The sequence below is a fragment of the Motacilla alba genome, chromosome 13 (assembly GCF_015832195.1).
Source record: "Motacilla alba alba isolate MOTALB_02 chromosome 13, Motacilla_alba_V1.0_pri, whole genome shotgun sequence".
Lineage (NCBI taxonomy): Eukaryota > Metazoa > Chordata > Aves > Passeriformes > Motacillidae > Motacilla > Motacilla alba.
Window position 1 is genome coordinate 3,633,529 of NC_052028.1, and position 26,748 is coordinate 3,660,276.

The 26,748-nt window shown below is 41.3% G+C and overlaps 2 protein-coding genes across 3 annotated transcripts in view; both read right to left on the reverse strand.

The window, feature by feature from the left end:
* Window positions 1–1,160, reverse strand: part of DOCK2 (dedicator of cytokinesis 2) — a 161,370-nt gene extending 160,210 nt beyond the window's left edge. For both annotated transcript variants that reach the window (XR_005258503.1, XM_038149792.1), the window contains exon 1: window positions 839–1,160. Coding sequence is in view for 1 of the 2 variants with exons in the window: in XM_038149792.1 (XP_038005720.1) it covers window positions 839–875 (37 nt within the window). In the remaining variant the exon portion in view is untranslated. The remainder of the gene's footprint in view (window positions 1–838) is intronic.
* Window positions 1,161–4,766: 3,606 nt separating this feature from the next.
* Window positions 4,767–25,314, reverse strand: SPDL1 (spindle apparatus coiled-coil protein 1). Its single transcript, XM_038150405.1, has 13 exons — window positions 25,095–25,314; window positions 23,950–23,997; window positions 22,020–22,198; window positions 19,800–19,976; window positions 19,298–19,492; window positions 18,845–18,994; window positions 18,058–18,156; window positions 17,135–17,245; window positions 14,186–14,326; window positions 12,566–12,675; window positions 11,823–12,010; window positions 10,416–10,761; window positions 4,767–5,602 (listed from the first exon to the last, which is right to left on the reverse strand). The coding sequence occupies exons 3-13, from the start codon at window positions 22,176–22,178 to the stop codon at window positions 5,455–5,457; spliced, it is 1,824 nt and encodes a 607-aa protein (XP_038006333.1). The 5' UTR covers window positions 22,179–22,198; window positions 23,950–23,997; window positions 25,095–25,314; the 3' UTR covers window positions 4,767–5,454.
* Between the last annotated feature and the right edge of the window lie 1,434 nt (window positions 25,315–26,748).

The window sequence follows — 26,748 nt, forward strand, 5'->3', positions numbered from 1 at the left end:
CTGTACCTTTCAAATACCACAGAGACTACTACAAGTGCAAAAATTATATGCTTTCTACTATTTGTAAAATTGAAACAGAAAATTGACACCTTTTCTTTTGTAATGTAAACTGCCACCAGAACAGGCTACTTCCATTTTGCAGTTCTGCTACTGCTGGACATAGACATTGAACACCACATCATTTTCTTCTTATTAATTTCTTGGTCTTACATTTCATTTCATGAAGCCAGTTGGGTTTTTAATGCATATCACAAAAAACTATGGCCTACTTAAAATAGAAAATTTCTTTTGGAAGCATTTCGAAGGTTAATAACTAAGTAGTAGCATGCATCTTTCAAGTGCTTTGGCTTTGATTCCTACTTGTTTAAGGCTTTTTTAAAACAGCAATTCCATCCTTCATACAGATTAACATAATTCATTTCAAGATTACTTTCCTTCCAAAAAGTACAACTTACTAACTCAGACACAGATTTCTTCTGTAGCACTGACCATAAGTGATAATTTTGCAGAAGCAGCTGTAGGATTCCCCTTCCCCTGCATTTGTTCCCCATAACTTCTGGCTGCTGCACATCACAGAGCACATTATTTATTCAGTCTGCTTCTAACACACCAAGGCGGGCAAAGCTGCGTTACTGTCGAAGTGGGAGAGCTGACTCTAGTGTACTTCGTGCCGTTCTCTTTGACAGAACAAAACTTTGTACAAATTGGATCCTTTCAGTTACTCCCCGCTGGTGAAGGGGACGCTGCTAACCCATCACAGCAGAGAAACACCTGCCCACATCCTGCTCGGAAGACAGAAAGACACAATGCTCAAATGGCAGCTCCCGGAGCTACTTACCCACGCCGCTCTTGTCTGTCCTGTGCCACTTTGCCATGGCACGTGAATCCGAGAGGCTGCCAGGGATGGGCACCCCGAGAGCCCAGGCTTGGGGGTGCAGAGCTCGGGGGGTGGCCGAGGCAGGCCCCGGAAGCGCAGTGGTTCCCCAGCCCCGGGACGAGCTGTGAGGGCTCTGTGAGATCTGCTGCCTCTCTGAGCTTCCTTCCTCTTTCTCAGCTCAGATACCCTGCCCGTGTCATGGGGGAGGGGAATCCCAGCCTGCTGTTGCTCGTGCACCGTGGCAGCTGTGAACACAGAAGCACAAAAGGACCAAACCCACGCTGGGACCATGTGGCACCACCCCTGGACTTCAGGTTGGTGCAGTGACCATCTCTGACCACGGCTTGGGCCAGTGCTGGAGATCAGACAGCACTAGGCTGGAAAGCGTTGACTTCAGAGGATGCTACCTCTTAAAAACTCTGCTCTTCTAACCTGTCCTCAAGCTCGGATTTGAACTTTTCATGTCACCTCTCCAAAAAGAAACGGAGTGAAGACAAAGCCACATTTCAAACCACACCCAGAGGAAGAAGTATGAGACTCTCTCTTCTCTAAACAAAGCAGTAGCTTTTACTAAAGACTTATTGTCAATACAAAACTGCCAAAAGCAATTTTCAGTATATTCCATGGGCTGTTGTGGGAATCAGCTTGGGTGCAGACATCTTGGATGTGCAAAAGACCAATCCAAGTTGTTTGGAACACGAATTAAGAACAATATATGAATTGAAGGCACTATATCACCTTAAAGCACAAAGTCTGTGCTTCACTCATAGTTTAGAGTTTAAAAAACTCAAATTAAATCCTTGCAAGATTTACTGTTTGTTTGATCTGCTCAGTACAACAAATTCAGCTGACAATCCTGTCCTCTGGATATACCACTGCAGTTTAGCAGTCATTGTTTATCCAAATTGTTTAACACTGCCATGCTACATCCATCTCCTGATTTTGGACAACCATCTCCTCTGGTTTTGATAACACGGTATCTTATTTCTCGATTTTAACTAGCAATCATGGAGCACAGACTGCCAGTCTCCCTCCTTGCATGTGGAATTCTCATATATATTTCTACAGGAAAATCACTTCAACCTTTACCACAGATTTGTTTGAATTGGTCTAATCTTAACCATACTAGCTTAGAAAGGATTCAGCTCCTTACTCTGCCCTAAAATAACTCAAAGTCATGTCATGTTTACTAAAGTCAGCTAAATTCCCAGCAGCTCCTATTATTTCCATTTACAGACAACAAGCTTCATCTAAAAGTTCTTAATCTTTTCTGTCCCTGGAAAATCCACTTTGTATTGTTATTCTGTCAAGAACAGATCTTGAGGCTGAATGATTTCTTTTCGTTATTCTGGGTTGAGTAGTAACTTCCTAACCAGTGGCAGTTATCTTCCTCACTCCTCCCAATCCCTGTTGCAGCGAATTCCTTCTTCCCATTCACTACTTGGCCTAAAGGTTGCCTTGTTTTTATTTTCTTGTTCCACCTTGCTCTCCCTTACTGTGCTTCCCTGTAAAGCAACAGCCCAGAGGAAAACTGGCACTCATTTACAAACCTGCTCCTCCATGGATGTTTAATATATCTAGTTAATATTATTGTCATTTGAAAGTAAATTACCTAAAATAAAGACATTTCACCTGCAAACTGGGATCCAATTTACACCACCTTTCTGATGGCCTGATGTGACTCTGCGGAGCACAGTACAAAGGGACTGAGCTCTGGCTAGAGCTCACATCCCCTCTTGTACCCTCTGGACTCATCCCAAAAGCCAACTCCAAGGCCAAAACTCCCACAGGAATTGCTGCCTCCCACTGTCAGCCCCTTCCCCTCTCAGCACTGCACAGCTGCTGGAACTTCCTCCTGGGCAGACTTCCCTGATGATGCTTTTGCAGCCCCTCAGGCACTGGAACCCACTGCCACTTCATCTCGCTCAGCTCCCACCTTGTCTGGCTGTGTCTGAAAATTCCTGCCTCTAACTCCAAATGAATGGACTGGGGAAACAAATCCTTCCTTAGCTGCAAGAGGAAAGTGCATCAGAGCAAAGCACACACAATAACCCCCAAATCCTGTTCTTACAGCAGAGAACAAACCCCAGCACAGGTCCAAGGAATCAAGGTGGGCAATAGTTACACCCTTTGTCTGTGGAGGTTTTCAACCCAAGTTGGTTTATTTGTGCAGTTATTTCCACACTGATATTCCACAGAAAACAGTGGGCAGAGTCATCTACCTCACATACCTCACCATTCCTTCCTTAAGTCTTTTTCAGGACAGAAGGTTTCCTAAGGAAAATAGAAAATTCCTTGTTTCCCTGGAAGATGAAACTCTCTGTGGAGGAAGCTCACAAGAAAAAATTACCTTTTGGGGGCTGGGGACAAGCAGAAGAGAGACAGTTCTTGCTTCCTTCAATATTGCTATCAGTTCCAGAAAACAAGACCTTGTAAGATGATGAGTAGCCAACCACCCATTTTTTAGCTAAGCTAATTTCCATTATAAAGAATTTGAGCAGAACAGAGAAGTTGCATTTAACTGCCTCTAAAATCTATTCTATGCCAAGATCTGTGAGCACAGTTGCAGAAAAGCAACTGATGAGACAAACCAGAACCAAATAAGAAAATACAGCAAGAACTCTCATGCACAGTAACTCAAGTGTGTTACAGCAAACCCAAAGCCTGGACCCCAGACACATTCCCCCACTTGCCCTCCTGCAGGAGGATGTGCAAACACAAATCCATTGCATAAGATGGTAAAGGCTGCACACTCCAAGTGAATTCCAGCAGCACAGACTGTAAAGCAGACCCTGGGGGTAATTAGATAATCCTAATCAGTTTCACTTGCTTGTTGAAATGACATCCCAGTTTTGTTTGTCACATAAATTAACAAGTTGTTTCAACCTAGAAAAATTTTAGGAATGCCACAGGCCCAGTAGCTCAAAATAAAGTTAACATAAATCAACACACAATTAACAACATATAATTAACTATCTTAGTAGCCAGTCTACAGCTCAGTACTCATTTAAACACACCATCCCTTGTCAACTTACCACAGGTTATCCTCTAAGTAGAACAATCATGTACCTCAGTTGTTTTAGGCTATTTGTGTCTCACAGTAGTGACAGTAAACAAATGTAGCTTTCATCATTTGCACAAAAAAGGATTTTTCTAACATTTTGTAGCATAAAAGCCTTCTTTGTTAAGTCAAGAAGAGCAAGAACTATTTCATGGCTGTACATCTGCTGTCAGTAATAATACCTCAGTAAAAGTTAACAAGAAGATATTCTGTTTATGTAGCTTCATTAACAGACTGAAAAAATCAGCTACATAGCAAATTTCTTACATCAGCAAAGTGACACAATCTGATTCCATGACTCACAGATTTCTGATTATTTTGTTCAAAGGCACAAATGTACCATGGGCTATGTCTAAACAGAACTGTGGAGAAATGATCTGATAACGAGATGGAGCTGCCTGGAAAGGGAGAAGATGGGGTCATTCAAGGTGACATTCCCACCTTTTTAGTCACTTCTGCTGTGATCAGAACCCAGTTTTTGCTGAGGTGACTGATGAGCTAAAGCCACCCACATGGACAACCAGAGGTAACAAAATCCCAGCACCACTTCAGACCTGGCAGAACTGTCAATAAACCAGGGGGTTGCAAGATTGCTCCCCAATGTATTCTTTTCCATGATGGATTTTTAAAAAAGTCTCTTTCACCTTAATTACTGAGCTTTTCACTTAGAAACTGGCTAATCCATTCATCTCAGTGGGCTCAAACTGTAGGGTCAAGATTCAAATGGAACAATCCAACTTCCATACAAATACCTATCTTAAAAGGTCGCCTCAGAATTTTTCTTCATGAACTTCAAGAAGCTACAGATTTGTCTACTAAAAACATGACACACAGCACCTGCATTGCACTTTCTTATCGTTTATTGAGAGGTACTTTTTTTTAAACAAAAAGTTCTACAAAAGACATCGCCCTCATTTTAAAAATGGATACATGTTTCTTCTCAAATACAATACAGGCTACATTTTATAAAGAAAGAAATAAACCTTTATTTTAATTAATAGTACAAATACAAGAATCCATAACATTTCAAACACTGACCAACAAAACACATGGAGTGATTCACATGCACTTTTGCAAATAGGTCAGCCTTCAAGTTGAAAAGTAATACATTAGGAAGAAAAATATGAAGAATTCTGAATCTGGAAACTGGAAGAAATTTAGGAGCACATAACTTAGCTGAGTTCTCCATCAACCCTGTCTAGTCTGTCTTACCATATAATAAAACCTCTCTTAGCCAGAACTTCTCCACAACAGCCCTGTGCTTCAAAGAAAGAGCAATGAATGTTTGGAGACTCTGCCAAGAGTGGAGAACAAGCCACACCTCCTGTCAAGGGCAGGGAACACAAGAGGTGCCCTCAGGGAAGGCATCAAAGGTGCAGCTCTGCCAGGCAATCACCTTCACAGCAGCAGGCAGATCAATATGCAAGTTAGCAACCTGTGCACTGATGTGAGAGCTCACTCAGCAGCTCCTGCTGAAGCAGGACCCCAAGGTGTCCAGGTTCCCTGCAGAAGTGACTTACTGCTGAGCACACTGAGTTTCAGAACTTGCCTTAGAAGATACATACAATGTGGAATGTCTTTTCTTCTGTGTTTTCTTCTCTGTTGAGATTTTAGTTTCTCTCTTATCTTCTTCTGTAGCTTCAAATCTGGATTCAGCTGTTAACCTATAGGCAAAGCAACCATTCTAAATACATATTTAGTTAATATAAACCAGGACTAAAATAAGAATTTTAGGCAAAATCAACAAGCCAGCTGGCAAATAAGACCATCCATATACAGAGACAGAGCAAGCACAGTTTAAGAAGAAAATGAGACTAAAACAAAGCATTTTTATATCAGTCCTAACCACATTTCATCACTTAAAGCCTCCCCTCCACACCTCAGCTGCTGAAATGTTTGGTAAGAAAGAGTATTGAATATGTGAAGTGGCTGAGATCAGCCTGCAGAAACACCAGTGAATGTGTCACGCACAGAAAGGAGATCCAGTCCCCAAAAGCAGAACTCCAGGTGAAAAGTCTGAGCAACATCATACAAATGGGATGAAATCAAGCTTCTTGCTTCTACACCACCAAAAACCTACCCTTAAAATAATTTGCTCCTTTCAACCTCATCCTACACTACTATTGCCTTCAGCTTAGTGCTTGAATATCTTCAGTTGGGGGAAGATTTATTTTCAAGCTCTAAATGATATCATTTGTCCACTGACAGGTTTTAATTCTGCTATGAATGTAAATGGGGATAAAACTGTCTCATTGCTGTTAAAAAGATAATTTTGAAATCAAAACATCAGATTGTGCTCAGATGCCTAAATCTTATTTTTAATTTAATGAACATGCAAACATGCCATTAGAACAATTGATGAATAGTGATATTTTACCCAACCAAATTATCCACAGCCCATTGACTGTTACACATGATTATTTTCACAAAGACAGAAATTATGGAAAATGAAGTTCCAAATTAAACATCACTTTATATAACAACACAAACTCTACACTCGTTTATCAGCACATACATTAAAGCAATTCTCTGGTGACCTTGAGGATTTTTAGTGATCTCAGGAGCCCTCAGTGAGCAACCCACACCATGGACAGCTGCTTTCAGTGATGTTTTTTCCAAAACAAATAGCTGTTACTCAATTGTTAGAGACTTATTCTCAATACAGAAAGGTGCAGCTGAACATGAGGACTATGAAAAGAGCTGTAACAAAAATATTTGGGGAAATTCAGCTACAGATTCAGACTGCTGTTCAAGTATGATGCATTGCAGGCCTTGTGCATCTTATTCCCTATAAGCACTGTCTCAACAGGCTGAAGAAAACCAGGCTGTGCACCTCCTCAAGATCAGGGTTTGCTCCACCATGTGCTTTGCATTAAGGCCACATCAGTAACTCTGAGGCTGAGCACCTTCTGTCCATGGTCACCTTCACTTTGAGCTGGACAAATCTGCATGTGGTTACAGCCACAAGGAATTATTCCAGGAAGAGAGAGAGTGTTCTCAGTAGCCATCATGTGGTTTGCACTTCCCCAGCAGCTGCTGTCCATGAACCTGCTCCTAAGGCAGACTCCCTTCATTAGTACCTCCCACTCTTCTGCCTTTAACAACCCCTGTCCAAGGCCACCAAAACCACTACTCTAGTGGTCAAAATTACCAACGGAGTGCCCATAAACCAGCAGAAAGAACTCAAACCAGAAGAACAAATAAAACCCACATTCACTTCAATTGCATCCCAAAGCAGCACAAGTGGATTTAGACACAACATCGCCCTTTATGGTATAATACAATTATCTTAGCCTGTAAGGTAACAACTCTGGCAATCACATTCGCCCTGTGCCTCCTGGGGAAGAGGAGATAGAAGTCAGGACTGAGGGAGTGAAGCTGAGCCTGGGAAGAAGGGCTGGGGCAGTTTTCTCTCTTTCTCACTGCCTCACTGTCTTTAACTGGCAGGAAGTTAATCTTCCCCAAGTCTGGTTTGCCCATGACCTCTGTCACCTTTACCCACAAACTTTTTCCATCCAGTGCTCTCATTTGTCTATGGAAGAGAGGGAGGAGCAGCTGATGTGCTGCTGGCAGCAAGCTGAGGTTCACCCCACAGCCCTCAGACAGCACCCCTTAGTGCACTGCCCTGGTTCATCAGGTGTCAGCACAGGGGATGGATCAGAAAGAACAGACAATGGTTAAACACTTCAAGTAAATGCTGGTGAAATTACAGCATGATTCAAGCTTTGACTCTACAGACTCCAACACCGAGATATAACTGAGGCTCCTTCCACCTGTTTAAGGATGATGAACTTGTTTCCTCAGGTGGAGCTTTACCTCCCAAGGCTGAGGGCTGTGCCAGAAACCCCAAAGAGTATTATTAGTTTATCCAGATCTCCTGCTGAGCCAAATGACCACAGGCAATTGGACAAAGCCCAAGTGAAGTAGATTTGGAGTATGTAATCCAACGACATAATTTAAGGGAGCAAATAAGCTCTCAGACATCCAAGCTCTTCTTTAGATCAAACTCAGGCAAACAACCTCAAATCTCAATGCAATATAAACCTCAAATCTCAATGCAGCGAAGGCTAGAGTCTGCTATTTCAGTTTAAGAAAGGAAGAAAGGCATTTCAATAGAGAAATGTTTATTTCTATTGAACAGTTAGTTGGCCAAACAAAAGATATCACTGCACATAACCTTCGCATTGCCAGAACTCCAGTATGCATTGAGAAGCAGTAATCACCACCTGAATATTTAAATCTGTAGCATCAACACTCATATCATAACCTGATCAGTGTCATCACCTAATGAGCTGCTCCAGTGCTGGCTGCAGCCCTCTGGAGGGACAGAGGTGCCCTGCACACACAGGTGTTGGCTGAGATTATCCAGGTGTACCTGCTTAAACCACCTCAGCAAGGAAGTCTCTTCACACAAGGGAGTTTGTCACCTCTACAAGCACACCCAGATCACTTCTGACCACTTCCTCATTGCCTCTTGGGCTGAGATGACAAATTCAAACCCCACTTTCTAGAAATTGGGTTTGCAGTCCTTTCACAGCTACAGTGGCTCTGTTCTCCCACAATTCATGGGCCAATGTCAGAGTTCCACTAATTACTGCACAAAACCAACCCTCAGAGATCACAACAACCTTTTTAGCTGCAGCATTACCTTTTAGTTAACACAAGGTGAAACACTGACAATTATCCACCCTTATTTTTTCCTCCCACAAACTCTCTCTTTTCAGGTCCCCACTCCTGATCAATTGGCCAATATTTTCTGTGCCCAAGGCTCAGCCACATCCATCACAAAAGAGTCCAGAGATTCTTTCAGTGTTTAGAAATCCAGCTTCTCAAATACTCAGATTTCAACATGACTTCCTATTTTACAGCACATCATAGCAGATCAGGGGTAAATAAATCCCTAATGCTAGCTTAATATTATGACCAGGGGTTTTAGTAGTTCATTAACACAATCAGAAACAAACAGAACTTTCTGCCTGGATTTGCCTTTTACAGACTCATACTATCATTAAAAAAGCTTAACAGCTTATATGGAGTTTTGTGGCAGCTTAATTGTGTTCGTGGTTTTTATTTTTCTAATATTTTTCATCTTTTGTTCCTTATTTAAACCAACAGCAATGGGTACAAGATTAGAAACCTCCCTCTGAACTACGGTTTCACCTTCCTCTTCCACTTTTTCTACTCTCTGTGCTTTCCAGCATCAACTCCATAAATAATTTCCACTCCTCACCCCCTCTCCAGTAGGTTCCCCCTTCAGCTCCCATAAACCATTTCCAACAGTTTCCTGTAAGCAGACATTACATCTTCTTTTCCCAAAGCAATACGAAGAATTAAGTTAAACTTTTCTTATCAGGTTACATTCTGCCTGTTCCTTTATGTGTAGAGGACATTATCAAAACCCAATACCATCACTAAATTATCCCAATCTTTCCTCTCTACTTTCATCCACATCTGACCTTCCTGATCTTCCCTCCTCACTAACAATCCCACATTTTAACACAGCTGTTAAAACTGCTGTTTCTGCTATATCCTCTCCACAGTTTAAGAAGACTGCAGTGTTGGCTACTTTAAATCTGTTAATTACATCCATGCAACCTTGAGGAATTGATCCAAGAGCCAAAACATCAATCCAATTACCCTGAATGCCATGAACATTGGCTATTTCTTCCAGCAGATATTCGCAAGTTGCAAGCCCAAAACCTCTGGACTAGCTTAGACTTTTTTCTACCCCCAAACACTCTCGTGTGTGTTTACCAAGAATGTGAAGAGAATACAAAAAGCATTAGTTGAAAAAGCAGAAAATCAAAGTCAGCATTGTTTTCACTAGGATAAAAAAGCTGGAGATAATGACTGTTCTCAGTTACTTGACCATCTAGCAAAAAGTAACTTCGATTCTCAGTTCAGGGGAAAAAATTCGCCTTAATCTGGCAGTTGTGTTTCCAGCTATTGTGCATCCAGACCCTGTGTCTGACAACACAGCCAGCCAATTAATTCTCTATTATCTTGTACAATGAAAGTTAACACAATTCAGGTGAAGAATTACTTAAATAATTTTTAGGCTTTTGGCTAAATCTGGAAGTTGCTGGGGGCTGAAAATAGGTATGAAACTGGAGCATGACTCCAGCTGCCTTTATTACCTTGAGCTGTAACAGCTGTGTGGCAGTTTTGAGAGGACCAAGAACACAAAGTTTCTGATGCTGGAGCAAACCAAGTGAGCTACCTGCACACCTTAAATGTCTTCAAGCAAGGGGAAAGTTATTTCAGAGACTGTTTCGAGAGTCTTTTTTATTAGTCAGTGCTTTAGTCCTTCTAAAAGGTAGTGAGAGGCTGAGCGTGGGCAGCCGGAGCTGAGGAATGACACTGCATGCAACACTGAGGAAATAGATAAAGCAGTGGAGAGCACAGTTCATGCAGCGAAAGAAAAGAGATGCAGGTCTGTGCTGAGTGCCTTGGGCAGAGACAGAAGCTGACACTGACCTGGGGACAGCTGGAGATGAGGAATTGTTTCCACTTCTGCTACTTGAAGTAAAGGTGATGTGATTCTCATCTTGAATTTTAACTCTCTTTCTTTCTCTTTCAGGTTCAACAATGTTTCTTATTGCCTGGAGAGCTGTATGCAGTGGGGATGCTTGGATAGGCTGTCTTTTTGGAGAAGCATCACTTTGCTCCAGGTTCTTGGTAGTCATCTTTTTCCCTTCCTTACTTGGCAACTGAGTGAGTGCAGTATCTTTCACTGGAGTATTTTTGCTGTCAAAGTATTCACAAGTCGCATTCACTGGAATTCTCTCCCTCTTCTTTTTAATTTTAGAACCTTTAAGTAATTCTAAAGAAAAAAATTGAATATATTTTTGAACAAAAGAAGCTGGAGATGACTTGTCCCCCAACACACTCACAATAAAAGTAGGACTATTTCACACAACTTAAGAGCTTGGAGTAATTCTTAATAAACAATTTATATCCCTTAAAGAATGTTTCTTCATATAATCTGATCATCCCAACAGAAGTTAACTTGAAAAAGAGACAACATCTTTCTCCTAATCTACTCTGTCTTTTCACCAAGGCTTTAAATTAAAGGCTCTGAACTGCAGGTTGCTGAGGTAAGCTTCCACAAGTAACATTTTAAAGGTAAATCCTTTGGGTGTGGACAAAACCAACTTTCCTATCTGGTTCATGGAATCCCAGAATGGTTTAAGTTGGAAGGGACCTTGAAGCCCATCTCATTCCCTCCCCCTGCCCTGGACAGGGACACCTTCCACTAACCCAGGTTGCTCGAAGCCTCATCCAACCAGGCCTTAGCCACTCCCAGGGATGAGGCAGCCACAGCTTCTCTGGGCACCCTGTGATATATTATCTCTGACCTAAACTTGCTTCCTCCAGAGCTCCCTTGCTTTGCCCATTCTCAGGTATCAGCTGTTTGTCAGGTAGGTCTCTCTAGCCAAAATTTAATCCATACAACCTTGAGCTACTAAACTGGTTTCCTGTAAATGCTTTGCACCTTATTCCAAAGCTCCCATCCTACACCCAGAGAGCCGAGGCTTCTCATCACCACAAAGACACTGCAGCTACTATGGGAAACCACTGAGATTTGATCCCACCCACTTGAGTCTGGCTATCTACCTGTGCTCTATAAAGCCCCTGAGCACTGCCATTTTTAACTGTAAAACTGCATTCTTTAGTCTCCTCCAGTCAGTGTCCACATATTCAAGTGAGGTCTTGAGCACGGCAGGGCTTTTCTACTTCAGCTCAGCAGATTTTGCATCAGGTTATTTCAGAAAGTCAGCTATTTAAGCATTAAATTCTGGAACTAAACCAATGTCTTCCTGTTGAATGTCATTCCATTTCTAAAGAAATTTATATTTTCCCAGATAGAAAAGAAGTATTTACCTTCAGGTTCATATTTCATTTTCAGCTCATCCAGCATGACCCGCAGGTTCATATTCTCACTCTGACAAGCTTGCAAATGCCTCTCATTTGTGAAGAGCTTCCTTTCAAATTCCAGGACCCTTTGGCTCTCATACAGAGCTTTCATTCTCTGTAGGGATAGCTCATTTTTCAGTGTTTCAGTTTCCTTGCTGGGATGGGAGGAATATTATAAAATCAGTCACACTTGGACTAGTTTGGGTTTTTGTCTTTTATCAAAGCAAAAGCGAAGCACTGAACTTCACCTTAAATTGATATTTATACATCAGTAGGAAAAATCAAGCTTTTTTGTCCTATAAAACATTTTGAGTGTTATTATCTCACTTTTTATAAGAGAAATCAACATACACAGCCTAAAGACTAAGACTTTTTGTACAGTTTCCTTGGAGATTAACTTTTAATTTATTCAAGTCTCAACTGCCCCGTATCTAGGAGTATTGATGACATTTATGGAAGAAAGCAATAACCAAAAACAGTATTTTTGCTGTTATCTTTTAAAATATAAATGAAACTACAAAAAAACCCAACTCTCAGTCCTATAACGAAGTCAGGTTGGTTCCACAGCATTAGAAACTGCAACAGGAACAAAACCCATCTGCACATGGGTATGTGCAGTAAAATACAACAGTAACAAAAAAGGCAGGATAAAAACAAGTACCTAGAAGATAACCCTGCCACAACCAGGGCCTCAGGCTGGAAGCACTTACTTTGAGTTGTCAAGTTTAATTTGCAGTAAATCTGCATAGTATCCATTTTCAGAATCGCTTCCTTTCGCTCCATTAGCAGGTCTGGACTCCTCCATATTTTCATATAAACTCTGATAAAGAACAAGTGTCAGCTTGTCAAGCAGTGACCTTTCAGAAGCACATTAGCTTAGTTCTTAGGAGACATTTTCTATGCATTTTGATGGTGAAGCCTTATCATAGAGGGATTTAAACACAGATGATAAAACTCAGCTGCTCTGAGAACTCTCATTTGTTACAAATGTCAAATAGCACTAAAACTGACAGCTCTCTCTCATTCACTGGAAAAAAGGAAAAAAAAAAGTGAGTTATCTCAGCTCCAGAAGGTTTGCAAGCAGCACTGCAGAGCAGCTTTCCTGTTTTTCACTTGAAAATACAGGGTATTTAGTTAACCTACAGGGAATTTTTCTCAGCATTTATTTCTAGGCTTCAGCAGCTGGACCCCAGAGGAATATCAGCCATGCTAATCAACAGTCAAAATCTCAAAATCAACTACATATTTCAGATGAGGAAGTTGGTTCATAAAAAAGATGTTATAACATGTGACACTGGGGCTTTTGTTTGGTGATTTTTTTTCCTGAACAAGCAGTACTCAAATTTAATCCTGTCCCAGAGACCTCCCAGGGCTCTGTCAGTCACTGCCTACAGATAATTTTGGTGGTTATTGGAATTAATCATTCCATTTCCCAACACTGCTTATTTATGGCCTAGAGACAGAAAAAGTACAGATCAAGCTTAAACATGACAAAACTGGTAGAACAATCAGGCTTCCTCAATTATGGCTAAAATGGGTTAAGCCTGGCTTCACACCAGGTTATTGGGTTAAATACAGGAGGCTGTCCTGGAAAGGACAGTCCTACTGCACAAGCAAACACATCTCAGTTTGCATTCCAAAGCTCTGATAAGAAAGGGCCAAACAAGTCCAGAAACATGCCAGAATTAAGAAAGGCTGCAGTTTTCCACTCTGCAAACACACAAACATCAGTAGTATTACACTGGTGTATATAGAAATCCTCACGTGCTTCTCACCTCTCAAAATACTGACAAGAGGTTTTCAAGTTGCATAAGAGGGCTGAAAAAACTACTTTACAAGGATAATTAGGCACATCAGTTTTGCTGGAAAAGAGCATGCTTCAGCTGCAAAGTTGAGACACATCAAGAAAATAAATACCCAGGAAATTTCATAGAGCTGAGACATTAAAAGGCTAAAGCCTAAGCACACACAGTGAAAGAGCCAAATGACTACACCTGCCCAGAGAAAAATTGGATGTCACAGCTCAGTGAGCTTTGACCAAGTAACTGAGTTTAAAAGCTAGAAGTGACTATAAACGATATGAAGGTGCTTCACACAGGACAAAAAAAATTGTTTCTTCAACCCAGGTGTTGCGTGGGGTATAATTTTCTGCTTCTCTGCACTTGAGGAGTCTAATATTCTCCAGTTGCAAAATACAGGTCAATGATAGGAGTCAGCATTTGGATCCCTTTTCAAACCTGAGCATGGACTTCAGATAGTTCTCCTGATTCTTCTTGTTTTCATGTTTTAGCTTCCAATTACAATTTTCTACTTAATTAAAAACCACATACCTTAAATTTTTCTAGCTGCCTCACTTTCATAAGAAGATCTTCTATTTCACCATTCTTTTGCTCGAGCATGGACTGTAAGCGTTCCAGCTGATCAAATTCTGCCTGGGAGCCTTTCAGCTGCAGCAGTGTAGCCATCTGCAGCTGGAAAGAAGCAAAAAACTATTCACAACAAGTACTGGGATAAGTGACTGAAAATCCCAGCCTTTTACACAAAACTGTTTAGGTACTCCAGCCTTGTCATTCTAAACCTGAGTATAGAAGAGCACTGGATGCTTGAACTCAGTCTCCATGACACAATCCTAGCAATTATCAGCACAGACACCCCAAGGCACGAGGCCAGCTGAGATCTCAGAGAGCAGTGCAGCCCTGAGGTGTCCCACTCATCTCTGCACTGGCTGAGGAGCACACAAACACTCTGCCAAGGACACACACAGCATTCCACACCCACACCATCAGCACCAAGCCAGCCAGAAGCCAGTCTCAGTCCAGGCTGATTTGTCAGAGCTGAAATGCACCTTGAGAAGTCACTTAGGAAAACCCACAAGCTTAACCCCCTATTTTTTTCAGTTCTGCTTTTCAGGTATAACACCACCATGTTTGCTTTCTACAGTATTAACCAAGAATTTCAGCTTTTTCTGCTTCTCCAATGGAATACCTCCTTTGAGGCAAAAGAACACCCTCTGTCATTATAAAGGAGAAGTTATAAAAATCTTACATTTACAGCAATATTTCTCTTGGTGTTAATAATATTAAGGTACAAGGGTCTTAATACATTCAGTTACAGGTGACACATCAGACATTTAAACAACAAGAAACAGAATAAATGAAAAACTTCACAAGGTGTTAGTGAAAACTGAGGCATTTTTATCAGTCTAGTCAGTACGGATAAGGTAACACTGGGAGAAATCACAGGGAAAGGATCAAGTGAAAAATTAGATTGCAGAGGGAAAGCGAGAAGAGCATTGACCCTATAGAATCTCTTATGTCAGCTAAAGGGTATTGATGATTCTGTGCACAAAGTAGAGCTAATGAAAGATTCAATCATCTCCTCAGAGCTTCTACAGGTTGTAAGGGAGGCAAAATTGTAAGCTCCACCTCACTGGCTGACTAAAATTACCCTCATGGCTCCCAAGCACAGACACCCAACCTTTTTCCCTTTTCCCTGAAAAGCCCTCTTGCTAACTGTCAGAACTGCAACTTGCAGCTGATCTACATAACAAGAAACTTCAAGAAACTGGAATGGATGCTCTGGACTAGGAAAAATACACTAGCGGTGGGAAAGCTTTCCCAGGAGTGCTGTGTACATTCTGTTCAGGAGTCAGATCCTCAGGATTTACCAGTGACTACCACAAAATGAGATTCTTCAACTAAAGATGCAACAGCAGTTACCTCTCCTGTGGGGTAAGCAGCTTTGAGCGGAGAGATCAGCTAAACTCAGATTGAGCTTTAACTGGCAGCATCTCAGTGCAGCACAACACAGAGAGGATGCTAACAGGGGTTTAAGACAGCAGCTAAAGCAAAACAGCTGTCCTAACAAACTACTCATCTCCAGTACTATCAGAAAAAATTTAAAAGAACTCCAAATAAAAGCATTAAGTACTAGTACAGGGATACCAATTCGCCTCCATTTTTGGTACTTTTAGTATCAGGTGTGTTTCTTACGCCATTCAATCGGCATGTGTGAGTGTGTGTGTGTGTGTGTCTCTTGGGGCATTCAATCAGCGTGTGTGTGTGTGTGTGTGTTTCTTAGGCCATTCAATCAGCGTGTGTGTTTCTTAGGCCATTCAGTGTGTGTGTTTCTTAGGCCATTCAATCAGTGTGTGTGTGTGTGTGTTTCTTAGGCCATTCAATCAGCGTGTGTGTGTGTGTGTTTCTTGGGGCATTCAATCAGCGTGTGTGTGTGTGTGTGTGTTTCTTAGGCCATTCAATCAGCGTGTGTGTTTCTTAGGCCATTCAGTGTGTGTGTTTCTTAGGCCATTCAATCAGTGTGTGTGTGTGTGTGTTTCTTAGGCCATTCAATCAGCGTGTGTGTGTTTCTTAGGCCATTCAATCAGTATGACTGACTTACCCCATATCACAAAGAGAAAATTTCCAAAGTGATCCTACCCAATGACTGTTCTCATTCAAATCTTTGCTGTATCATTTTTCTTGTCCATTGTTTAAACTATTTTCAACTTACTCCACAAAATCTAGCTAATTCAAAGCTTCAGTGCAACTGATCATAATCACCCTTGTTGTTTCAGCACTCTCCTCAAACTGCATGACCAAGAAGTTGATCAAAATGAAAGGACCCACTTTAGCATTGGAAAAATCTTGAGACCAACATAAAAACAGTTGGCAGCTCTGCAGCATTCCCTTGGCATTATCGTGTAAATCAGTTTCTGCCAACTAGTCCTCAACAATATTAACCACCGGGCTCCCATCCTATTTAACTTAGTTATGAAAGTTATGACTTATTCTCACACCAAAAATAGAGAAAAGCAAGAAGAAAAATGGACAAAGACAAGAAAGCAACAGAGAGGTAGAAAAACCCAAACCCCTAGAGTGTGATGGTGGTAAAAGCATGTCTTTTTCTTTATGCTCATTCCTAACAACCACAGTTAATGTACAAATACTTGATTCATGTAGTACAAGGACTGGACAAGAAAAGAAAAAACAATAACCAAGACAAACGGAATGCTAGTTTGACTGACAGGAGTTGTGTTTTACTTTTATCCATTAAACAACTACTGCCTAAGTGAGCAAACATGGTGCCTTCACTGTAAGGTGGATGCTGTTGGACTGTAGGAGTCAAACAGCACAACATCATCTCACTTGTTTTTTCTCCCGTTTCCCTCCCCCCAGACTACTGCACCATATTTTAAAGATAACAAATCCCCTGGCCTGAGCATTACAGCAGTGCCTTATCAGACCCAAGGACACCCTGGAGTATTACAGGAATCATCCTACCTTCATTCTTTGCAATTGTTCTCTACTGAATGCATGCTGTTTTTGTAGGGCCTGATATTTTACTTTCACACTGATCAGCTGTCGTTCCATTTCTGCCCTACGGTCCTCCACCTACAGAACATTGTGAACAATTATTACTGTGAAATCACAACACTCGCTGTCACTTGGATGATGAGTTTGATAAGGACATGCTGCCTAGCAATTGGTGTTCAGTCTGCAAACACTGCTTTTCCAGCAACAGTACTTAAAAATACAGGCTACTGTCTTTGCCCTGTGATAGAAGTGAGTAGACAGTACCACTGAAGCCCAATCAGTGAAATGCAACAGATTTTTCTTTTGATATCAAAATAAAGCAATATATCATACACTTCAGCGTTGCTGTAGAATGGTTTTGTCCACTGCCACAGAACAAACAGTTTAAAATAATCTGAACTGTTTCCCAAGTTCATCCATCCCCTGGATGCTGCCATGAAACATAATGCTCCCTATGCATTTAACTCTTACTCAAAAGCTAATTCCAAAACCCTCCCAAAAGCTCAAACATCCAGATGTTTTCAGGAAGTGTGTCAGGCAGCTTTTAACAGCAACTGTTAATATTTCACATACTGTCTTCTACATTAAAAATGGATTTGTCAGCTGAACAAAACTTAAAATCAAGAGCTGCAGACAGAACCATCATGAACCCTCAGTCACAACTTTTGATTTGATAGTCAGATAACTTGAAGTGATTCCATTAAATTTACTAACTTCTTATCTTCAGGGAGAGCATGAAATGGTTTTCCACATGTCAGATCAACACTGAAGTCATATTTGAGGAATAGAGCTACATCTGGCCAGATCAGGTGCAGATACTCCCATATTTTCAATACAATATAAGAAATAAAACTGAAAATACTTCTCAGGCATCTGTTGCATAGTTGTACCTCAGCAAAGAGAGAATTGCCTTTACTTGTAGGGTCCAAAGATTGTTGCACTGCATGATCCAGCTGAACCCGAAGCTCCTGATTAGCCTCATGAGCTTTCTAGATTAAAGCAAAGAGGATATTGGTCATTTAAGCATCTGATGTACTGCATACACAAATTTAATCAGATAGCTTTAACTCTTTTTGATTTCCTATACTTTAGCAGAGATTATATTGTACTGAAGTCCTCAACTGTACATACAGTTCTAGTAACATGAAGTATGTGTACATAAAGTTCTAGTCCTTAGCTGTACATACAGTTCTAGTAACTGAGAGACAAATTAATTTCATTTCACTAGAACACTTAATATTCCACTTGTTCTTCAGGACAAGAGCAGAACTAAAAGCCTTTAAGGGTAAGCTTTGATGTTTGTCAACTGGATTAATGATATTTAGATCACTCTCCCAGCTGTGACATTAGTGACAAACGCTCTACTTCCCCCTACAAGATTCTCCAAGGAATTCAGCAGAAACTTGAAATAAAAATGAGAATCCTGCCAGTGGCCTGTGAGAAGGTCCCCAAGAGGCAGAACAGTGCCATGCAAAGGCTCTCCTTTCACAGCTGCCACAAAACAAGGCCAACAGAGAGCTTTTACCACCAGGCAACACCAGATGTGACCAACCACTATCCTTCTCTTTCCCCTCCCTCTCACATGTCCTCAAAACTCCTCATTCACCAAAAACCTGGCAACACAGCTTGTGCAATTTGGGGCTTATCTGCCTGTGAAATAAAATTAAGAGAGAATACCTCTAAAGCATTGCAGTAAAAGACAACTTCTTTTTCTCTCTCTTCTTTCTCCCCCTGCAGCCGCTCCAGCTGGTTACGTAAGTTACTGTTCACAAGCTCTAACTGTTCCTTACTGCACTGCAGCTCATTCAGCTTTTCTGCATCGTTGGCCTAAACGAAAAAAAAACCAAGCAGGAAATGAAAAATATTTAAAACAACTGGAAAACAAGCAGGCCTAAGTAAACCAAAGTCATTTGTTAGTAGTATTTAGTTTTAATACAAAATATTATCTTGAAGAAGAGAGAGTATTAAAGCCTAGCTCTTAAGGCTGTAACTTTTTGCTGTGCACACTGTCTGAATAAAAGTCAATCCCAACATGGCACTGTAGACAGCACACTGAAAAATGAAATGAGCACAAGGACAGAATTTCATCTTCAACTAGTCTACACTGCAAATTTAGTGCTACTCACACACCTTCTGACTCTGGAGCTCAGTGAGCTCTATCTGCAGGTTGAGCATTTCTGAAGACATGGTCTCATGGACACGCTCAGACATCATGTGCAGTTCTTCTGATTTGGCAGCAATGATTTCCTTCTGATGCTCCACTTTTTGCCTCAGTTGTTTCTCTGAGAGTCGGGTTTCGTCCAGTTCTGCTTTCAGGTTCTCCAACTTAAAAACAATTGATAACTAAATAGTATCATTTAATGCTAAATTCTTGAAAAGCACAATACTTCTGACTGCTCCAATTACAGAAAATGTCTTGGAAACACATGAGTAGCTTTTAAAAGTAAGCATTGAAATTCAATGCAATTCATAAGTGACTACACAGATATTTTTTAAAAACCAAACCAAACAAGCTACTATACATTGTAACAATTTAATATTTCTTGGGGTAGTTAAGAGTGCAATTATAAATTAAGCAAATAGTATCTAAAATAGTATTAACAACCTTTCAGCTATGTATTAGTCACCAAACCTTGTTTTTAAGGTCACTGATTTCTTGTCCATAGGCTCTGTCAAGCTGTTCTTTCTGCTTATCCAGTTGCACATTTTGCTGCTGCTTAAGGGAATCGCACTCAAAATTCAAGCTTTCCAACATTCGATTCTTGAGTTCAATTTCTCTCTGAAGTGTGTATTTCTCTTGTTCAAATTTCTGAAAGAAATGACACACTAATAAATCTAGATGTAATTGCACACTGTTCCCTAAGCGTTTATGAGAAGCACAGGCTCAGAACCAAGATGCTTGTAGCTCATTTAGTCTTTTGCTGAGAGTGCCAATTAGAGTTGTAATATCCATGTTTTAAAAAAAAAATAAAAAGAACTGTTCTAAAACATTATGATTTATAAATGTTGTGTTTATAGTTTGTTTGTGAAATATTCTCTTCTTCATGGAAACTCTGTATTTCTTTGCACCTAACATGAAAGGTGTGGATATCTTTTCTGCAAGTGCCATAAATTTAGCCAGAGTTTACACTCCCCTTCTACCACTACAGAACCCAATTATGTCAAAAATTACTACAGTCCATCAGGCAGAACAGCTGAGTTCAACAGTTTTTTTAAGACAGCTAAATTGTCTGTTTCATAATAAATCCCATCAATTCTTCCAGACTGAAAAATAATTTTTTAAACAGCTTCTATCTATGCTTGATTGCATGTTTGCTAATTACAAAGGGTGGCTTCATTTTACTCTTCCATTCAGCCAGCAATTAAGGAAAAGAAAAAGAGAATTTTGAAAGCAAAAATGTAACAAGGAAGCCAAATTAATCTAAACACCCAGATTATTTTTTTTTTCTTTTTCAAAATAACCTAACTCTTGAGACACCAACAGAATTAAATAAAAGACTGAAAGCTGTCAGGTATCAAAGTGACCTCTGTGGCCTAGACACAGCTTATCAAGGACAGCCTTAGCTCGCAAATACCCAGGGCAGGAGCTTTAACACAAAGATAAAGACTGGCCACAGGACAGGTTTGGGAGTGCACTGCTTGGCCAGAGCCAAGAACAACAAAATCCCAGCAAGAACCTGCCTGCACACTGCTACAGAAGAGCACACAGAGCTTTCTGAGATGCTTTTGTGCCTGCTGGGAGAACCCACACTCGTGTTGACAGTAACTGCCTTGAATTACTTGCCTCAGAGTGCACAGAGGAGAGCCAGAGAGAGATTCAAAAGCTCTAAAGAATCTCTTGGGTAAGCACAGCTGCCACACAAATGTTATTCTACTGTATGAAGGCCCACAATTCCTACCCTCCACTCCAGGAATTCAAGTTACCAGCCAGGCTCAGAAGGTGGCTCCAGCTTCTCACAAAGGATCACAACCTATGGGAGCAGCTCAGTACCTGCCCTCTGTGCTGGTCAGCACGAAGGGATGATCCTGCCCTGGCTTCCTTGGAACCTGTGCCTTCAGCTGCCTCTCACACAAAACTTACTAATGGTGAACCAGAATAAAACATTCTGTCCATTCAGAACAGCTGGGTGCTGCCACAAAACAAACCTTTCATCTCTATCCCAGGAGAAGGGATGGATGCTCAACCAGAAACAGACTAAGTGAAGATGAATAATTTATCTGAAACACAAGCTGGCTGAACACAAAGATGACCATGAAAGCCTTCATGAAAAGTGGAAGAGATTTTCCCGACTGAAATTTTCTCAAACAATTACTAAAAAGAAAACTGGTCAGCTAAATAACACCTCAATAATTCAGCACTATACTACTCCTTTTTCTGAGCTGCAAACAAATGTGCTAAAAAGTTCAGAACCTCTGGGTATTTGGAAATTTTGAAAACTTCTCTAGTGAAGAAATCAATTTTACAGTCTTGCTGCTAGCATTCTTCACATAGCCTTTAAGTGATATAAAGCTGACTGGGAGAGCATACATAAATGGATTGCTAAACAGAGGAAAAACATGCTCTGAAGCAAATTTACTTTAGCATTTAGCACTCATTTTACATTAAAGGCAATTAGTCCTACATGATACTGAACACTCGATGCACAATTAGCTATGAAACTCTCTCCCAGTTAGATACAATTATGCTCAGTGTCTTATAGATGAGAAAAAAGCCCTCTCTACAACTACTCAGAGATTTATTAAAATTAATCTAGATGCTAGAAGGCATGTAAAACACCTGTGCCTTTCAGAAAACAGTTAAAATAAAACAAAGTTCTGGTTTTGAACTTTGAGAAGAAAAGGCAGTCATCACCTCAGTTTTCTCAGTCAATTCACAGCGTGTTTGATCCAGCTGATTTTGAACCTCACTTTGGGACTCCAGTAAATGCAAACCATATTGTGCTGCCTTTCTTCGCTCATTCTCCGCTTCCTTGAGTTGCTGTTTAAGACTTAAAATGGTCTCTGCCTCCATTTTTCCTTTTTTATTCAACACTGCAAAGAAAAAAAAAAATTAAAAAATATATTGTAGTAAGTACCTTTTACAGATAAGAGCAGTTATCTCGAAGAAGTTATTGGATTTCCTTTCTTAACCAGGATAGAATCATGTATTTTTGCAATACAAGAAAATACAAAAAAAAAGCTCACAAGCAGACCAGTGAATAGTAAAATATCAGTTATTTCTTCATAAACTTGGTTACTGCCTTATTTTTGATTATGTCTAACATGCAGCAAAAGCACTCCTGTGCACCCAGCCTGGTTTCTTAGAACAGCACAACCAGAGTTAATTTAGGATAGAGCTCTCTTGCCAAGTACAAGACAATTAAACAACCTTAGGAAAACACTGCTATGCACTTGGCTGACACTATTTTCTCTGCATTATAAACCAAGCCCCACTAAGTCCAGCATTTCTTGTGTACACAAATAACACCTAAGGTTGGCGTAGGCAGCTGCCTTAGCAGGACAGTGTACTCCTAATAACATTACGTGGGATAGAGAAACTGATAAAAGGTAAGGAAGAGAAGAGTCAAAAATAGAAGCCCTGTTAAAATAAATGGAGTTTAACACTCTGGGCTTTGCATTTCTTTAAGTGCATAATGGAGTCTTTCAAAATTTAGTTGTTGCAGGCAACTTGTTGGTAGATAATCACCTCCTTGTCACATTTCAGAAAATTCATCCTTTTCTAACTGTAGAGCATAACGGAAGGCAGAAGGTGAATTTTGCAAAAAAAGTTAGTCAAAGTATATCCAACAAACCAAACATTTAAAAAAGATAAAAGTCAAGTCAAATTAAGACTGTAAGCTTGCATGACTGCTTGCTCCCAAATCTGCCTAATCAGCCTGCTGCAGAAAGATCCTATTAAGACAGAAAATGCTAAGTAACTCGGGTTTCTGAACAACATATGCCGAGAGTTTTCTCAGAAAGTAGGAAATAACAGAGAGACCAACACACAAAAGAATTTGCAGTTGATTTCTCAAAGTCAGGGCCCATAACTTTTATATGATTTCAGAACTAAAGTACTTCTGTATTGAAGATCTGACTCTTGTTTTTTGTTCTCACAGTAACAATTTATTTGTTGCCATTTCTTACTGGCACGTACATAATTCTTATGAATGCTGTAATATCCATCCTTCACTTTTTTTTTTTTTTTGCTAGCTTTTATTCAACATGAATAATTCCTAGGGGAGTTACTCAGCTTCTCCTAATAGAAAAGAATTTAATTAGCATGCAGAAGTAATTGTGCCAATACCGTGCCCATTCCTTTCCAAGGCACAAGATGGAAGTGATCACATTCTGATTTTTGCATCTCCTCCTCACTTGTTGCTATCCAGGTTTAACACATACAAAGAGACTTCATCCAGCCAGGCTTTGAAACCTCAGTTTTCACCTCTAACCACACTGCAATGCCTGAAATACTAGTTTTGCACTTATACTAAAATAAGCCAGTGAAACACAGGAATTTTGCATACCAATAATTGAGACTCATCAGTATTATACTAATGCAGGGACACCACACAGAAATTAATAATGAAGTGTTTAAGGCAAGGTGTAGCAATGCAAGAACATAGGCAACAACTTCTGGTGTGTATTTCCACTAGTAAAGAGGATGAATGGATCATTGTTCACTAACATAAACAGAACTTTAAAAATAGCTTTATTTTCTGATCAGACAATAGTATAGAGGCAACACAGCCATTTGGCAGCTTCTAGTTTACTAACTTAAATGAATAACATGTTTGACTCACCTCCAGAAGCCCACTGAAGTATCTCTTGACCTTATTCTTCCATTCCACCTTTAAAGGAAAAGAAAGCAACAGTTGCCTAGTGTGGATGAGTCTGAGCTGCCAGCACAGCCCAGCCCTTCAGTGCAGTCCCTTTTCAGAACAGGCTTGACCCTGCTGGCTGCCTCATGAACATGCAGATCACAAGCTAAGCCCCCACATAAATGCAAATCTTATTCAAATCTCAGTTAGGCAGCTGTCAGACAGCTTAGAAACAGCCAGATCATGCAATTCTGCCAAAGGATGGATGCTCTGCAATTTGGCCAGGGTCATCTTCTTGTGGTACACCTGTAATTTTTAAGGGGTCTTTTTGTCCCACTCTCTCCTACTTCTTCAATCTCTTTTGCATTTTTCTTCCAGTTTCTCATACAAGAACTTTGAGCTCCTAATAAATTATTTACTAGACAACAGAAAAAAAAAAAAAAGTATGGTTCTTTTCTTAATTTTGTAGTTGAGGTATGGAGAAAAAGAGAAATAGCTTCCCTATTCACACATTCCTGCTGACTATTAGGGAAAATAGCAAGTAAACCTTTTGGAGCACAGCCAACCTCAATTTTTCCTTGTCAATTCTGAATGAATCAAACAAGTCCAGGTAGTTTTGTTCAAGAAGCTGTACATTGAAATAATTGCCAGTAATTTAATATTATAGACGAGGCTAATAAATTACTCTGAAAATGTTTTAAGATCAATTGAATGGGGAGCAAGGTGAGTAGGCAGGAGGGAGGAAATAACAGACATCAGTCCTCATTTATTCTACTGAGCTACAAGAGTTACTCACTTCTGGCTAAATATCTTCAAACATTTAATGAGAGATTCTATGCAGAGAGCTGCACACCTCGATTATTCAACCATTCAAAGCCTTCTTCACAAAAGTAACAGGGTAGGAGATAAAAGGCAGCCTCCTGGCAGGCCAGCTTTCTTCTCCCACTGTAGCACAGTTCTCTGGTTAAACTCCTATTCCCCAGGGCCACAGCTGGCTGTGCTCTGATCCTGTAACAGCTGGCAGTGTTAGCAGCACCTGGGCACTTTTCTGATCAGGGGCACAATCACCAGGCTGGTTTTTCTCCCTCAGCCCAGGCATTCCCAAACAATTCCAGCCAGTTACTTACACAAGCCCGTGTCTGCACTGACCACGCCGCACACTCAGGCTGAGAGCTTTCCGGAGCTGATCGCCTTCCACAAACAGGCTCTTGGGAGGGTCGGTACTACAGAGAACAACAAATATCACACGACAGCCTCATCGCTCAGCCAGCACAGAGCAGGCTCCGGCAGCGCAGTCTGTCACAGCGCCATGTCCCCTTGTCCCCTCCTTCCGGGCCCGACCCGCTGCAGACCGGGTCTGACCCCCACGCCCGGTACGGCCCGAACGGGCTCGCCTCACTCCTCCGCGGGCCGTGGGGCACCCAAGGGCCCCACCCGCTGCAGGGAACGGCGGCCGGCACGGCAGCAGCGCCCCAGAGAGCGAAGCCCGCTCGCCCCCGCTGCCCGCCCTCACTGGCCGCCCGCACCCGCCGCTGCTGCCGTTCAAACCGGGCTCCGGCGCACCGCCCGAGTCTCGCGAGATCCGCCCCGCCCGCTCCCGCCCCGCCTCCCGCGCAGGGCGGCCGTGAGGGGCCCCGTGAGGGCGGTGCGTGCCCGCGGCTCCTGAAGCGCTTGCTCCCGGGGCGCTCGCTGTGACCCTGTCTAGCGCTGCCGCCCCGTTTGTTGCTGTTATCACGCCACAGCGTTGTCCCGACCGCGGGAGCACACCGAGGAGAGCGATCTCTGTGTTTTATTCGAGTTTGCCCGCAGTAGGAGCTGGGTGGTAACACGCGAAAGGCTGGCTCGCCGGTCAGCACGACTTGGCGCACTTCAGCAAAGGCGTCAGCACTCAGTGGTTACGAATTCCATAACTTTGCTATTCGTGAGTTCTCAAACCGCTGTTTGCTGTCACGCCTCTCGTTTCCATTGCCGATCCGTCAGCTCCCCTCCTGAGGGGATGTCACCTCCTGAGGGGATGTCACCTCCTGCCTGCTCAGCCCAGCCTTTCCCTCTTTTCTGTGCAGCTTTGCTGTCCAAGCTCTCTAGTTTCTCTCTAGCTTGCTCTAGTTTCTACTCATCCTCACTTCCGTACCAGGGAGGGATTTTATAGTGCTAAAATGTCTACTATTCACAGATTTCCTAAGCAGTGAAGACCTGAGTGATATCCACAAAGAAGACCAAAATCCATCAGCAGGAGTGTTTCACCATGGCTGTTTGGGAATTCAAGCACAAGTGTCTACATTTTTTGGTTTTGTTTTTGTTTTCAACCTCAAAAGAAAACTTTAGTAATTTTTACTTTAGCCAGTGATTAAATTTTTAATCTGTTCTGCAAGATTCATATATTTTTGTACTTATTATTCTCTCGATGTGACATCCCTAACCAAAGTCACTGCACGTAAACATGTGATAGCAAATTCTGCCTTTAGTGAAACATCGAGTAATGCAAGGTTAAATTCAAGCAACAGGCTGTAAGTAGGTGCAAGGATAACAATCCTATTTGGAGCAACTGGAACAGAAATAGATGCCCTAAGAAAAAAGGGGATTGGAAAATAAGCGGAGTCTAAAATTTGACAGAGGGAGCCAAAACACTACCACTATCAAAATTATGCTACTTGTACTTTCCTATCAAAATGGGAGTCTAGCTTTTGTCAATGGAAACGGGATTAAAAATTAATTACAGAATGGTCTAGACAGGCGAGAATACCAAGTTGATTAAAACAGGGACAGGAAACGAGACAATCC